Source organism: Nomascus leucogenys, chromosome 22a (genome assembly GCF_006542625.1).
Source record: "Nomascus leucogenys isolate Asia chromosome 22a, Asia_NLE_v1, whole genome shotgun sequence".
In the NCBI taxonomy this organism is placed as follows: domain Eukaryota; kingdom Metazoa; phylum Chordata; class Mammalia; order Primates; family Hylobatidae; genus Nomascus; species Nomascus leucogenys.
In genome coordinates, this window is record NC_044402.1 from 13,745,398 (window position 1) to 13,757,926 (window position 12,529).

A 12,529-nucleotide genomic window follows, 5' to 3' on the forward strand; every position below is an offset into this window, starting at 1 on the left:
TCTTAATCCAGTCTATCGTTGTTGGACATTTGGGTTGGTTCCAACTCTTTGCTATTGTGAATAGTGCCGCAATAAACATATGTGTGCATGTGTCTTTATAGCAGCATGATTTATAGTCCTTTGGGTATATACCCAGTAATGGGATGGCTGGGTCAAATGGTATTTCTAGTTCTAGATCCCTGAGGAATCGCCACACTGACTTCCACAATGGTTGAACTAGTTTACAGTCCCACCAACAGTGTAAAAGTGTTCCTATTTCCCCACGTCCTCTCCAGCACCTGTTGCTTCCTGACTTTTTAATGATGGCCATTCTAACTGGTGTGAGATGGTATCTCACTGTGGTTTTGATTTGCATTTCTCTGATGGCCAGTGATGATGAGCATTTTTGCATGTGTTTTTTGGCTGCATAAATGTCTTCTTTTGAAGAAGGGGTCGTTTGTTTTTTTCTTGTAAATTTATTTGAGTTCATTGTAGATTCTGGATATTAGCCCTTTGTCAGATGAGTAGGTTGCAAAAATTTTCTCCCATTCTGTAGGTTGCCTGTTCACTCTGATGGTAGTTTCTTTTGCTGTGCAGAAGCTCTTTAGTTTAATTAGATCCCATTTGTCAATTTTGGCTTTTGTTGCCATTGCTTTTGGTGTTTTAGACATGAAGTCCTTGCCCACGCCTATGTCCTGAATGGTATTGCCTAGGTTTTCTTGTAGGATTTTCATGGTTTTATGTCTAATATTTAAGTCTTTAATCCATCTTGAATTAATTTTTGTATAAGGTGTAAGGAAGGGATCCAGTTTCAGCTTTCTACATATGGCTATCCAGTTTTCCCAGCACCATTTATTAAATAGGGAATCCTTTCCCCATTTCTTGTTTTTGTCAGGTTTGTCAAAGATCAGATAGTTGTAGATATGCGGCATCATTTCTGAGGGCTCTGTTCTGTTCCATTGATCTGTGTCTCTGTTGTGGTACCAATACCATGCTGTATTGGTTACTGTAGCCTTGTAGTATAGTTTGAAGTCAGGTAGCTTGATGCCGCGAGCTTTGTTCTTTTGGCTTAGGATTGACTTGGCAATGCGGGCTCTTTTTTGGTTCCATATGAACTTTAAAGTAGTTTTTTCCAATTCTGTGAAGAAAGTCACTGGTAGCTTGATGGGGATGGCATTGAATCTATAAATTACCTTGGGCAGTATGGCCATTTTCACGATATTGATTCTGCCAACCCATGAGCATGGAATGTTCTTCCATTTGTTTGTATCCTCTTTTATTTCATTGAGCAGTGGTTTGTAGTTCTCCTTGAAGAGGTCCTTCACATCCCTTGTAAGTTGGATTCCTAGGTATTTTATTCTCTTTGAAGCAATTGTGAATGGGAGTTCACTCATGATTTGGCTCTCTGTCTGTGGTTGGTGTACAAGAATGCTTGTGATTTTTGTACATTGATTTTGTATCCTGAGACTTTGCTGAAGTTGCTAATCAGCTTAAGGAGATTTTGGGCTGAGACAATGGGGTTTTCTAGATATACAATCATGTCATCTGCAAACAGGGACAATTTGACTTCCTCTTTTCCTAATTGAATACCCTTTATTTCCTTCTCCTGCCTGATTGCTCTGGCCAGAACTTCCAGCATTATTTTGAATAGGAGTGGTGAGAGAGGGCATCCCTGTCTTGTGCCAGTTTTCCAAGGGAGTGCTTCCAGTTTTTGCCCATTCAGTATGATATTGGCTGTGGGTTTGTCATAGATAGCTCTTATTGTTTTGAGATACGTCCCATCAATACCTAATTTATTGAGAGTTTTTAGCATGAAGGGTTGTTGAATTTTGTCGAAGGCCTTTTCTGCATCTATTGAGATAATCATGTGGTTTTTGTCTTTGGTTCTGTTTATATGCTGGATTACATTTATTGATTTGGGTATGTTGAACCAGCCTTGCATCCCAGGGATGAAGCCCACTTGATCATGGTGTTAGACAGATCAACGAGACAGAAAGTTAACAAGGATATCCAGGAATTGAACTCAGCTCTACACAAAGTGGACCTAATAGACATCTACAGAACTCTCCACCCCAAATCAACAGAATATACATCTTTTTCAGCACCACACCACACCTATTCCAAAATTGACCACATAGTTGATTATCAGTGTTAAGGTGTTCTTTGAGATAACTTCTTAGCTTTAATGGTACTGGTCTATAATTGATGTGAAGAGAGTCCTAGAGGCTAGAGCTTCCTATTGTTCACGAGCCCAAATTGGCTCTAGCTTCTTAAGGTTATAAGAGTAGAACAGAGGAACAAAGTACAATGATGTCTTCTGTCATTTATAGATATTTTGGAGTTTTAGCATTTTGTACAATTTAGTTCTATTTCATTGACATTTACAGATCTAAAGTGTGCAGATATTATTAAGGCTCTCCTCACTTTTAGGAAGCTTCTCTAAGTTAGCTAAGTAGTACTTAACTATTGTATTACTTGAGGGTACTTAGTGTAAACTAATTTCTTCCAATACTCTCTGTGTACCTTTAGATTATATCTTGAATATAATGAGTAACATCTTTTTTTAGGGAGAAAAGGATGTTCTCAACAGGAGGTATTCAAATCTATTTAATTTCTCAAGCGTTTGCTCTTTCTTTGTAATGTGAAAAAAAAAAATTAACCGAAAAACTATTTGGAAAATATTGGCCTCCCTATCCAGAAGTGTTAATATTAAAGGAACAGATTGTTTTATATTTTGGTTATAATGATTTATCCTGGGGGATACATTATATATTCTTAAAGAAATGGAAAGTTTACATGAAAACTAAAAATATACTAAACTGTAAATAGGTTCATATGATATGCATATTTAAAATGGAGAAAAGAAATGGCTGTAGACCGGGCATGGTGGCTAACGCACGTAATCCCAGCACTTTGGGAGGCTGAGGTGGGTGGATCCCCTGAGGACAGGAGTTCGAGACCAGCCTGGCCAACATGGTGTAACCCTGTCTTTACTAAAAATACAAAAATTAGCCAGACGTGGTGGTGCATGCCTGTAATCCCAGCTACTCGGGAGGCTGAGGCATGAGAATTGCTTGAACCCAGGAGGTGGAGGTTGCAGTGAGCCGAGATTGCGACACTGCACTCCAGCGTGGGCAACAGAGCAAGACTCCACCTCAAAAAAAAAAAAAAAAAAAAAAAAAGAAAGTGGCTGTAAAGCAGCCTGACACATTTTTGTGCTTTTTAGAATTTCAGCTATTGTCTGAAACTCATGGCCCTACTTTTGCAGTGAAGTTACTTTCTCTAATAACAATTGTGGATGCTTTATGAATGGACAGCATGCACACACGTGTGCACACACGTACACTTTTTGTTGATTTGGGGGTTCTGAATACTTTGTTGTATAGGGTAAATTTGAAGACATTTTTGTCCTTTGGGTTCCTTTTAAAACATTTCTAATAAACTTATTCTTTTAGAATAGTTTTAAATTTATAGAAAATTTGCAAAGATAGGTCTCATAGACCTCATACTGAGTTTTCCTTGTTAACATCTTACATTGTTATGAGATATTTGCCACAGCTAATGAACCAATACTGAGGTGTTACTGTTAACTAAAGTTCTTACTTGACTCAAATTCCTTAATGTTTACTAAATGTCCTCTTCCTGTACCAGGATGTCATTCAGGATATCGCATTATATTCATTATATTTAGATGTCGTGGCTCCATAGGCTCCTCTAGACTGTGACAGATTCTCTGACTTTTTTGGTTTTTCATGACTTTGACATAGTTAACTACATTTTAAAATTAATTAGGAATCTCTCTGAGCCTACTCAGAGAGTAAATCGGGAGGCTGCCCGATTTAAAAATTAAATGAATTAATAATTGAGTGAAGAAAATGTCTCTTTTAAAATATGTGTGTTTTTTTTTTTAAAGCAAAAATTTTTTCTTTCCAAAAGGGCAAGACTGGAGAGTTAAATCAGCTTTTAAATGCAGTTAAATCAATGCAGGAGAAGACAGTTGTGTTTCAACAGGAGAGAGACCAAGTCATGTTGGCCCTGAAACAAAAACAAATGGAAAATACTGCCCTACAGAATGAGGTATACTTTCACTTTAAAAGAATTATGAATCAAACAATAAGTTTAATAACTATTAAGAGAACTGGAAAGGTGATCAATGAAAATGAATTTCTCTCTTAGGTGATTTTTCTTACTCTTCCTCTGCTGTGCAGTAGTAAAATTTTAATCTCCCATGGTGTATTTTATTTCAGTCTTCAAAAGTGAAAACCATGGCATATCTTGGATATAAGAAAAATTGCCCACCCATAAAGTATGAAAAAAATGAGATTTGCTGAAAAAGTGGCCTGTCACAAAGAGTACTTTATACAGAATGAATTTTATAATTCCATTTTCCATTATAGCCACAGGGAATAAGATTTTGGGAAGTAAAGCTTCCAGATGCATATTCAAGATGATTTCCAGATAGTTTTTTCCTAGCATAAATACATTTTGCAGTATGAGAAATTGGTATACGACTAATATCTTCAATAATGGGAAAAAGATTTGATAACAAAATGGCTTGTAGCAGTGGAAAGGGAGCATTTTGTAAAAGAAAAATAATGTCCTCTACCTAGGTTCAACGTTTACGTGACAAAGAATTTCGGTCAAACCAAGAGCTAGAGAGATTGCGTAATCATCTTTTAGAATCAGAAGATTCTTATACCCGTGAAGCTTTGGCTGCAGAAGATAGAGAGGCTAAACTAAGAAAGAAAGTCACAGTGTTGGAGGAAAAGCTAGTTTCATCCTCTAATGCAATGGAAAATGCAAGGTAATTTTTTCATTTTTTTGCATTAACTTTAACTCAACACTTCTTAAATATCAGACTCAGTAAGTATTTTTTGTATGTTAGCTCATCCTTGCAAAATTCGTTATCTGTATTTTATGGATGAAGAAACTGAAGGTAAAGAGATTTAATAACCTGCCCAAGGTAGGCACACAGAGTGTGTGGGGGGGTTTCACACTTGAGTCTGTGAGTCTTAAGTAGATCTGGCATTCAAACTCTCTGTGTCTTGTCCATCACCCTAGATCACTGCCTCTTACCATTTTAGGAGTATAGTTTGAAATTCTGACTGATTTTAATTGTCTCTGTCTGACTCCCAAATAACTATTTATGTGATTTTATTTTTCATCAAATGATCTTAAGCTGAACAGGGTGTGGATGTTAGCAGGAAGAGAGTAAAGGAAGTAGCAAAGTAGAGACCAAGGTCAGTATGAAGAATTAACTGGGTTTATTAGCACTCTTGAGTGACCCGGTCCCTGTTTATATATTTTAGATTTTTATTTCTCTCAATAAAATTTTTTTCTTGTTTTTTTTTTTTAGTTATAAAAAGGTTATATTTTTCACGTTTAGGAAAATCACACAAATCACACAGAGCCCCACATGCCCAGAGATAATCTTTTTGTGTGCCTTTTTATACTTTTATGTCTACGTGTATATATTATATACCCTTTTTAAAGCAAAACTGAGATTATAATATTCATACTATTTTATAACCTGTTTCTATCAATAATATGAATGTCAGTACATGTTAAGCCATGCATGTTTGGAATATTTTATGGCCACATAATACGCCATTATTTGGATTTGCCATGATTAACGCAGTAGTTTATTATGTGTTTTAACTTTTCAAAATCACTGAGGGTTGACATGATATCCCAAGACATGTATTTTTGTGTTGATGACAGATTATATCCTTAGGGTAAGTTTTGAGAAACGGAACTTCTAGATCAAGAAGCATTTTAAAACTTCTGAGATTATACTGCCAAATTATTTCACAAAAAAATTATGTCCATTTATATTCCTATTAGTTGTATATGCATCTTTTTATTTATCTTTTTACTATTTATGACACCAAGGGAGATAAAATGAGATAATCGTTTCTATCTGTCTGCAAATAAATTATAGGCCAGTAGAGACAATATTCCTGTGAATTAACCCCTACCCCACCTTTGCAGAGTATGTTATTATACCTTCAGACTCAGCTGGAAAACTTGTTTAAAACGGGGATTAAAACAATGAGTGATCATTTGGCTATATGTTTCACTTTGGCAGAAATGCTGTAACATTCTGTATTCTCACTCTTTTTTTGCACTTTTCAAGCCCTTATTTTCTCTTAATTAAAATAGTTTCTAGTCTCTGCGCTTTTCATTTATTTTTCATAATAACTTCCAGAATAACCTTCCTTACATAGAGCTGTGATCTTTTTACTCCTTTTTTCAAAAACTGGTCTTGACTCAAGGATGGTCCCAGGGTCTTACCACCTTAGCCTTATTTCACGTTATCAGCTACATCCAGCCAAACTGTATTACTCACTTTCTCAGAGCCACTGTTTTCCTATTTCTTTTTCTTCTGCTTTTTCTTTTCATATGCCTTCTTCTGCCTGAAGAGTGAACCTGATCCCCAGCAAGTTGTTCTATGACTCTTGCCTATTCTTCAATTCCATTTTCTTCCTAAAGGGTGCTTTATTTGGCACCCCACTTTTCATATCCAAAAACAAACCTTCCTGGTGTGATGTTTTTCCTTTGAACTTGCATAATACTTAGTTTGAGTCTTATAGTTTGAGGGCACTTATATTTTAATTTAGGGTACAGGTAATTGTCGACGTGTCCTATACTGTCTCCCACCCAGTGAAATGTAAAGTCACTGGGAGGTAGGAATGGGCCCATTCGTTTTCTACCTATCACATAGCGTATATTACAGAGTTTAATATATTAGCTATTCAGTAAATACTTGTTGTATGAGTACCTCAGATCTACAAACCAGATTATGGTGGTGTGAGCCGTTACTTAACAATAGTAACACCTGGTATTTATTAACTTTTTGAGTGTCATCATAGCTCATTTCATTCCTACAGTCAACCATTGAGTGATTGCTAACCAGCAAAGTTGAACAAGGTCCAGAGATATTTGGGAGCTGAATTTAGATCTTCTGATTACCAACTTATGCTCTTTCCACAAGAGGGTGCTAATGGGTAAAGTCTCTTCAAAATGAGTTGATCCTAATGAGCTTTAATGGACTGCTCTTGAATAAGAATTTAACCGGAAATTAAAACCCCTGGGAGACTATTGCAGTATTTTGAATGTAATCATTATACATTAAGGAAGTACACCAGTGACATAAGCCTAGATAGGTGCTATATCTGTATCTACCTCTTAGGAATCTCTGGAGTCAGAGATAGAGGTTACTGTGTTTAATATAGGCAGAAAGAAAGATGATAGTAAAAGATAACTAATATTCAGAGTAGTTCATCAGTGGGATAGCCTTTGGAAAGTTGTGAGTTCACCGGGAATGCAAGGGGGTCAAAGGCAAGGGAGTGTCATAGAATCCATTTTGTATTAAATTGGGAGCTGGACAAAATGACTTCCAGGGTTCCTTACAAAACATTTTATGATAAATTACATCTTAGAGTTTTAGCCTGGAAGCACAAAAATTGCAGGCTATTCATTTGTACCTATTTCTTTTATTTGTATTTTTTAGAAACAAGATCTCACTCTATTGCCCAGGCTAGAGTACAGTGGTGTGATCATAGTTCAGTGCAGCCTCAAACTCCTGGGCTCAAACAGTCCTTTTGCCTTGGCCTCCCAAAGGGCTGGGATTACATGTGAAAGCCACCTCACCTGGCCTACATTTTTATTTTGCTGACTTTTCTTATTTAACTTAATTCTCAGTCTTTAAAAGGACTGCCATTTGTTCAAAGTCACTTTCACAGGAAGAGTGATTGAATTTACAAAAACAGGGCAACAAGTACCAGAAGAACTCTTCAAGTTTCTTTGAAATTTAACTTGAATTTAATGCAATAAAGTGTAGGAAAGATCACATTAACAGAGATAGATAGCAGGGTGGTAGTTTTCAAGGGAAAGGGGAGTTACTATTTAATGGGTATAGAGTTTCAGTTTGAGAAGGTGAGAAAAGTTCTGGAGATGGATGGTGGTGGTGGTGGTTGTACAACAGTGTGAATGTACTTAGTGCCACTGAACTGTACACTTAAAACTGGTTAAAATGGTAAATTTTATGTATATTTTACCATAATAAAAAATGTAGGATGTTTCATCTTATTAAAGTATCTAAATACTTTGAAATCTAACTTGAATTTAAAGCAATAAGAGGCCAGGGTCGGTGGCTCACGCCTGTAATCCCAGCACTTTAGGAGGCCGAAGTGGGTGGATTACCTGAGGTCAGGAGTTTGAGTCCAGCCTAGCCAACATGGTAAAACCCCGTCTTTACTAAAAATACAAAAATCAGCGGGGCATGGTGGTGGGCACCTGTAACCCCAGCTGCTCAGGAGGCTGAGGCAGGAGAATCACTTGAACCTGGGAGGCGGAGGTTGCGGTGAGCTGTGATTGCGCCACTGCACTCCAGCCTGGGCGACAGAGTGAGACTCTGTCTCAAAAAAAAAAAAAAGAAATAAAATAAAGTAATAAGATGTAGGGAAGGTGGCTTCTTCTTGTTAAAGTATCTAAATAGATAGAAGCAGTTTGACTTTTATTCTTTTTGTTTGAAGCCATCAAGCCAGTGTGCAGGTAGAGTCATTGCAAGAACAGTTGAATGTAGTTTCCAAGCAAAGGGATGAAACTGCGCTGCAGCTTTCTGTCTCTCAGGAACAAGTAAAGCAGTATGCTCTGTCACTGGCCAACCTGCAGATGGTACTAGAGCATTTCCAACAAGGTAAGCTCTACGGTCACTCTTTCAATGAAGAAAAATTGTAGTTATTGGTAATTTTGCCTAATTTGAGAGCTATTTTAGATGAGACATGGGGAAATCTCTGAAAGGTTACCCACTGGTAGAGGGGAAAGGTGAGTAGCCATCAAAAAGTTAATTTAGACTCCTTTTACAATTAAGACGAGAAAATAAACTTTATTTAGTAATTATTAAAAATTTGTTTTAGTGTCCTATTACCAGTGAGAGATGAGAGTTGAGGAAATACAAGGAAAGATGATCAAGTAATAAAGAGAATACAAGGAAAGATGATCAAGTAATAAAGAGGAGAATACAAAGAGAGATACGCACATACAAAGAATAGTTAGGTTTTAAGATAAGGGCTGGAGGTTGAACCTACTTCAGATAATCATCATTAATTACTGTTCTTTGAAATGGTGATTCACATGTTCATAGCTATTCATCTATGCTTTGAGATAACTACATTTTCTAGTCCATATGGAAGATGCTTTTTTGGAGACACAATAATAGTAACCAGAGCAGTTCTACCCTGAGAACCAAATATACCTTTTCACATTCTACCTCCTATCCTTACATTTACTCACTTTAGATCATTCATCCATCCATTTGTTTATTCATGCATTCAGTAATTATTGACAGTAAATTAACTGCTAGTTGTGGGAGGTGATTAGGGGATATGAGAATGAGGAAGTAACAAGGACTCGTAGTTTTATGCCTAAGCAAAACTTTAAATTTGTACCTCTGTGTCCCTTCAAGGTTGAAATCTTAAATTTTAGATATAAGAATTCTTGCCGGGCATGGTGGCTTATGCCTGTAATCCCGGCACTTCGGGAGGCCAAGGCGGGTAGATCACCTGAGGTCAGGAGTTCGAGACCAGCCTGGCCAATGTGATGAAACCCCCTCTCTACTAAAAATACACAAATTAGCCAGGTGTGGTGGAAGATGCCTGTAATACCAGATACTCGGCTTGAACCCTGGAGGAGGAGGTTGCAGTGAGTGAGCCGAGATGACACCACTGCACTCCAGCCTGGGTGACAGAGTGAGACTCTGTCTCAAAAAAAAAAAAAAAAAAAAAAAAAAAATTTGAGGTCTACTTTACAGTATAATGTAATTATTAGAGTGGGTATATATACAAAGCAGTGTGGAACTGAGACTGTAGAGAAAGTGTTGCCAAAGAGGAAATATTTGAGAAGAGTTATGAAGGGAGAGAAGAATCTGCAAGATAGACAAGATGGAGAAGTGTTTAGGCAGAGGAAAGTGATCTCATTACTTTAGTACCACTTAACATTATCAGTAAGGCATATATTCTTTTCTGTTTGAGACATTTGAACTGTTTTCGTTGGATTATTAAAATTTGAAATGGCTTAACATTCTAATTTATCACACGATTGCAAAATACTAATGTAACTTTCTTTTCTCTTTAGAGGAAAAAGCTATGTATTCTGCTGAACTCGAAAAGCAAAAACAGCTTATAGCTGAATGGAAGAAAAAGGCAGAAAATCTGGAAGGAAAAGTGATATCATTACAGGTAGGACAAAATAGTTTTCTCTTGTAGGTTTTATTATTCATGGAACAGTTACTTGTAGAGTCTTTGTCTTGGAAATAATCTCCTAAACTGTTCATTTAGTAAATTTTCTACCCTGAATCCAGCCCTCTGCTGTAGCCTGACAGTGAACAACATACCCAGGATTTCCCTAAGGTGTCATAGTTTAGAGTAGACACAGCAAATGTAAGATGATAGAACATTTAAATTTTTTGGCACATAGAGGTATTTTAGAGGTCTCTGGGGAAAAAAACACCCAAATTAATCTATAATTTTAACTTTATAATTTTCTCTCTCTTTTTTTTTTTTTTTTTTGAGACCTAGTTTCGCTCTTGTTACCCAGGCTGGAGTGCAATGACATGATCTTGGCCCACCACAACCTTTGCCTTCCAGGTTCAAGCAGTTCTCCTGCCTCAGCCTCCCAAGTAGCTGGGATTACAGGCATGCACCACCATACCCAGCTAATTTTGTATTTTTAATAGAGATGGGGTTTCGCCACTTTGGTCAGGCTGGTCTCAAACTCCTGACCTCAGGTGATCCACCCACCTCAGCCTCCCAAAGTGCTGGGATTACAGGCGAGAGCCACTGCGCCTGGTGTGTAATTTTCTTTTTTCAACAAAATTTTGAATTTGTACCTCTGTAAGCACTCATTTCACATGGATTAAAACAATATATATTATCCCATTAAATCTTTTTCTTTTGTATAATAACATCATCCTTTAAAATATTTTTCTATTACATACTATATTTCATACATACAAAAATTATATATAAGGAATAAATAAAAATGAACCCCTATGAAGAGATAGGACACCAAAACAACATGCTTTTAGATTTAGGAGAAACCTTTTTTTTTTTTTTTTTTTTTTTTTTTTTTTTTTTTTTTTTTTTTTCAGACGGAGTCTCGCTCTGTCGCCCATGCTGGAGTGCAGTGGCGCTATCTCGGCTCACTGCAAACTCCCCCTCCCGGGTTCACGCCATTCTCCTGCCTCAGCCTTCCGAGTAGCTGGGACTACAGGCGCCCGCCACCACACCTGGCTAATTTTTTGTATTTTTAGTAGAGACGAGGTTTCACCATGTTAGCCAGGATAGTCTTGATCTCCTTACCTCGTGATCCGCCTGCCTTGGCCTCCCAAAGTGCTGGGATTACCCACCATGCCCGGCCTAGGAGAAGCTTTTCTATGTCATAAATAGACTGTCAATAACTGGTAGAAAATGATAAAATTCATTTACCTGACATTAGTGGAGGTAATTATGCTGTTCTTCAGGAACATTAACGTTCCAAGTAAGTGAAGATATACTTCCTAATAAAGTTTTAACATTTTAATTAAGTATTAAATGGCTGCAAAACAATTTAGATAATATGTGTAAAATATAAGGCTAACAATGCACCAAATACCCACACTGTCACCACCCAGTGTAAGAAATAAAACTTCATCCTTTAAAGTTCCTTATGCAGCCCTTCACATCCCATTCTCATCTTCCACCTCTTAGGCAACCACTATTCCAAAATGTTATGTTTATTACCTCCTTATTTTGTTTGGTTTTCTTTTTTCTTTTTCTGCTTGTTTTCTTTATGGTTCTTATCACATAGGTTTGAAGCTCCAAACAATCCATTGTTTGGTTTTGCATATTTTTGAAGTCTATGTAAATGGAATTTGAACTATATGTAAATTCAGTAATTTTTCTGAGACTTGCTTTTTTTTTTTTTTTTTTTTTTGAGACGGCATTTCGCTCTTTTGCTCAGGCTGGAGTGCAAGGGCGTGATCTCAGCTCACTACAATCTTTGCCCTGGGTTCAAGTGATTCTCCTGCCTCAGCCTCCCAAGTAGCTGGGATTATAGGCGCCCACCGTCACGCCTGGCTAATTTTTGTATTTTTTGTAGCGACAGGGTTTCACCATGTTGGCCAGGCTGTTCTTGAACTCCTGACTTCAGGTGATCCATCCACATCAGCCTCCCAAAGTGCTGGGATTATAGGCATGAGCCACCGTGCCCGGCTGAGACTTGGTTTTTTAAAAAACTTACCATAGTGTTTATGAGATTCAGTCATATTACTGTGTGTTACTGTATGTAGGTGATTTGTTATTTTCATTTCTGTATGCATTGCATTAGTATATAATTTACCCATTTTATTGATAAAGAGTATTTCAGATATCTTCTAAACATACAAGAGTTTTTTTAGATGTATATCTTGATTGGAATTGCTGAGTTATAGGACGTATATGGTCAACTTCAACTTTATTAGATGATTAATTGTTTTCTGAAGTGGTTGTGCTAAATTACTCCTACTAGC

The 12,529-nt window shown here is 37.0% G+C and overlaps 1 protein-coding gene across 9 annotated transcripts in view; it reads left to right on the forward strand.

Annotated features, from left to right (window-relative positions):
• The window catches only part of TRIP11 (thyroid hormone receptor interactor 11), a 78,175-nt gene that overhangs the window by 39,954 nt on the left and 25,692 nt on the right, over positions 1–12,529 (forward strand). For 4 of the 9 annotated variants that reach the window (XM_004091845.3, XM_030802785.1, XM_030802787.1 and 1 more), the window contains 4 exons: positions 3,916–4,056; positions 4,590–4,783; positions 8,517–8,680; positions 10,117–10,220. In XM_004091845.3, the coding sequence (XP_004091893.2) occupies positions 3,916–4,056; positions 4,590–4,783; positions 8,517–8,680; positions 10,117–10,220 (603 nt within the window). Of the gene's footprint in view, positions 1–3,915; positions 4,057–4,589; positions 4,784–5,158; positions 7,538–8,516; positions 8,681–10,116; positions 10,221–12,529 lie in introns of those variants that run through there. The other 5 variants (XR_004027812.1, XR_004027813.1, XR_004027811.1 and 2 more) reach the window with 5 other exon arrangements.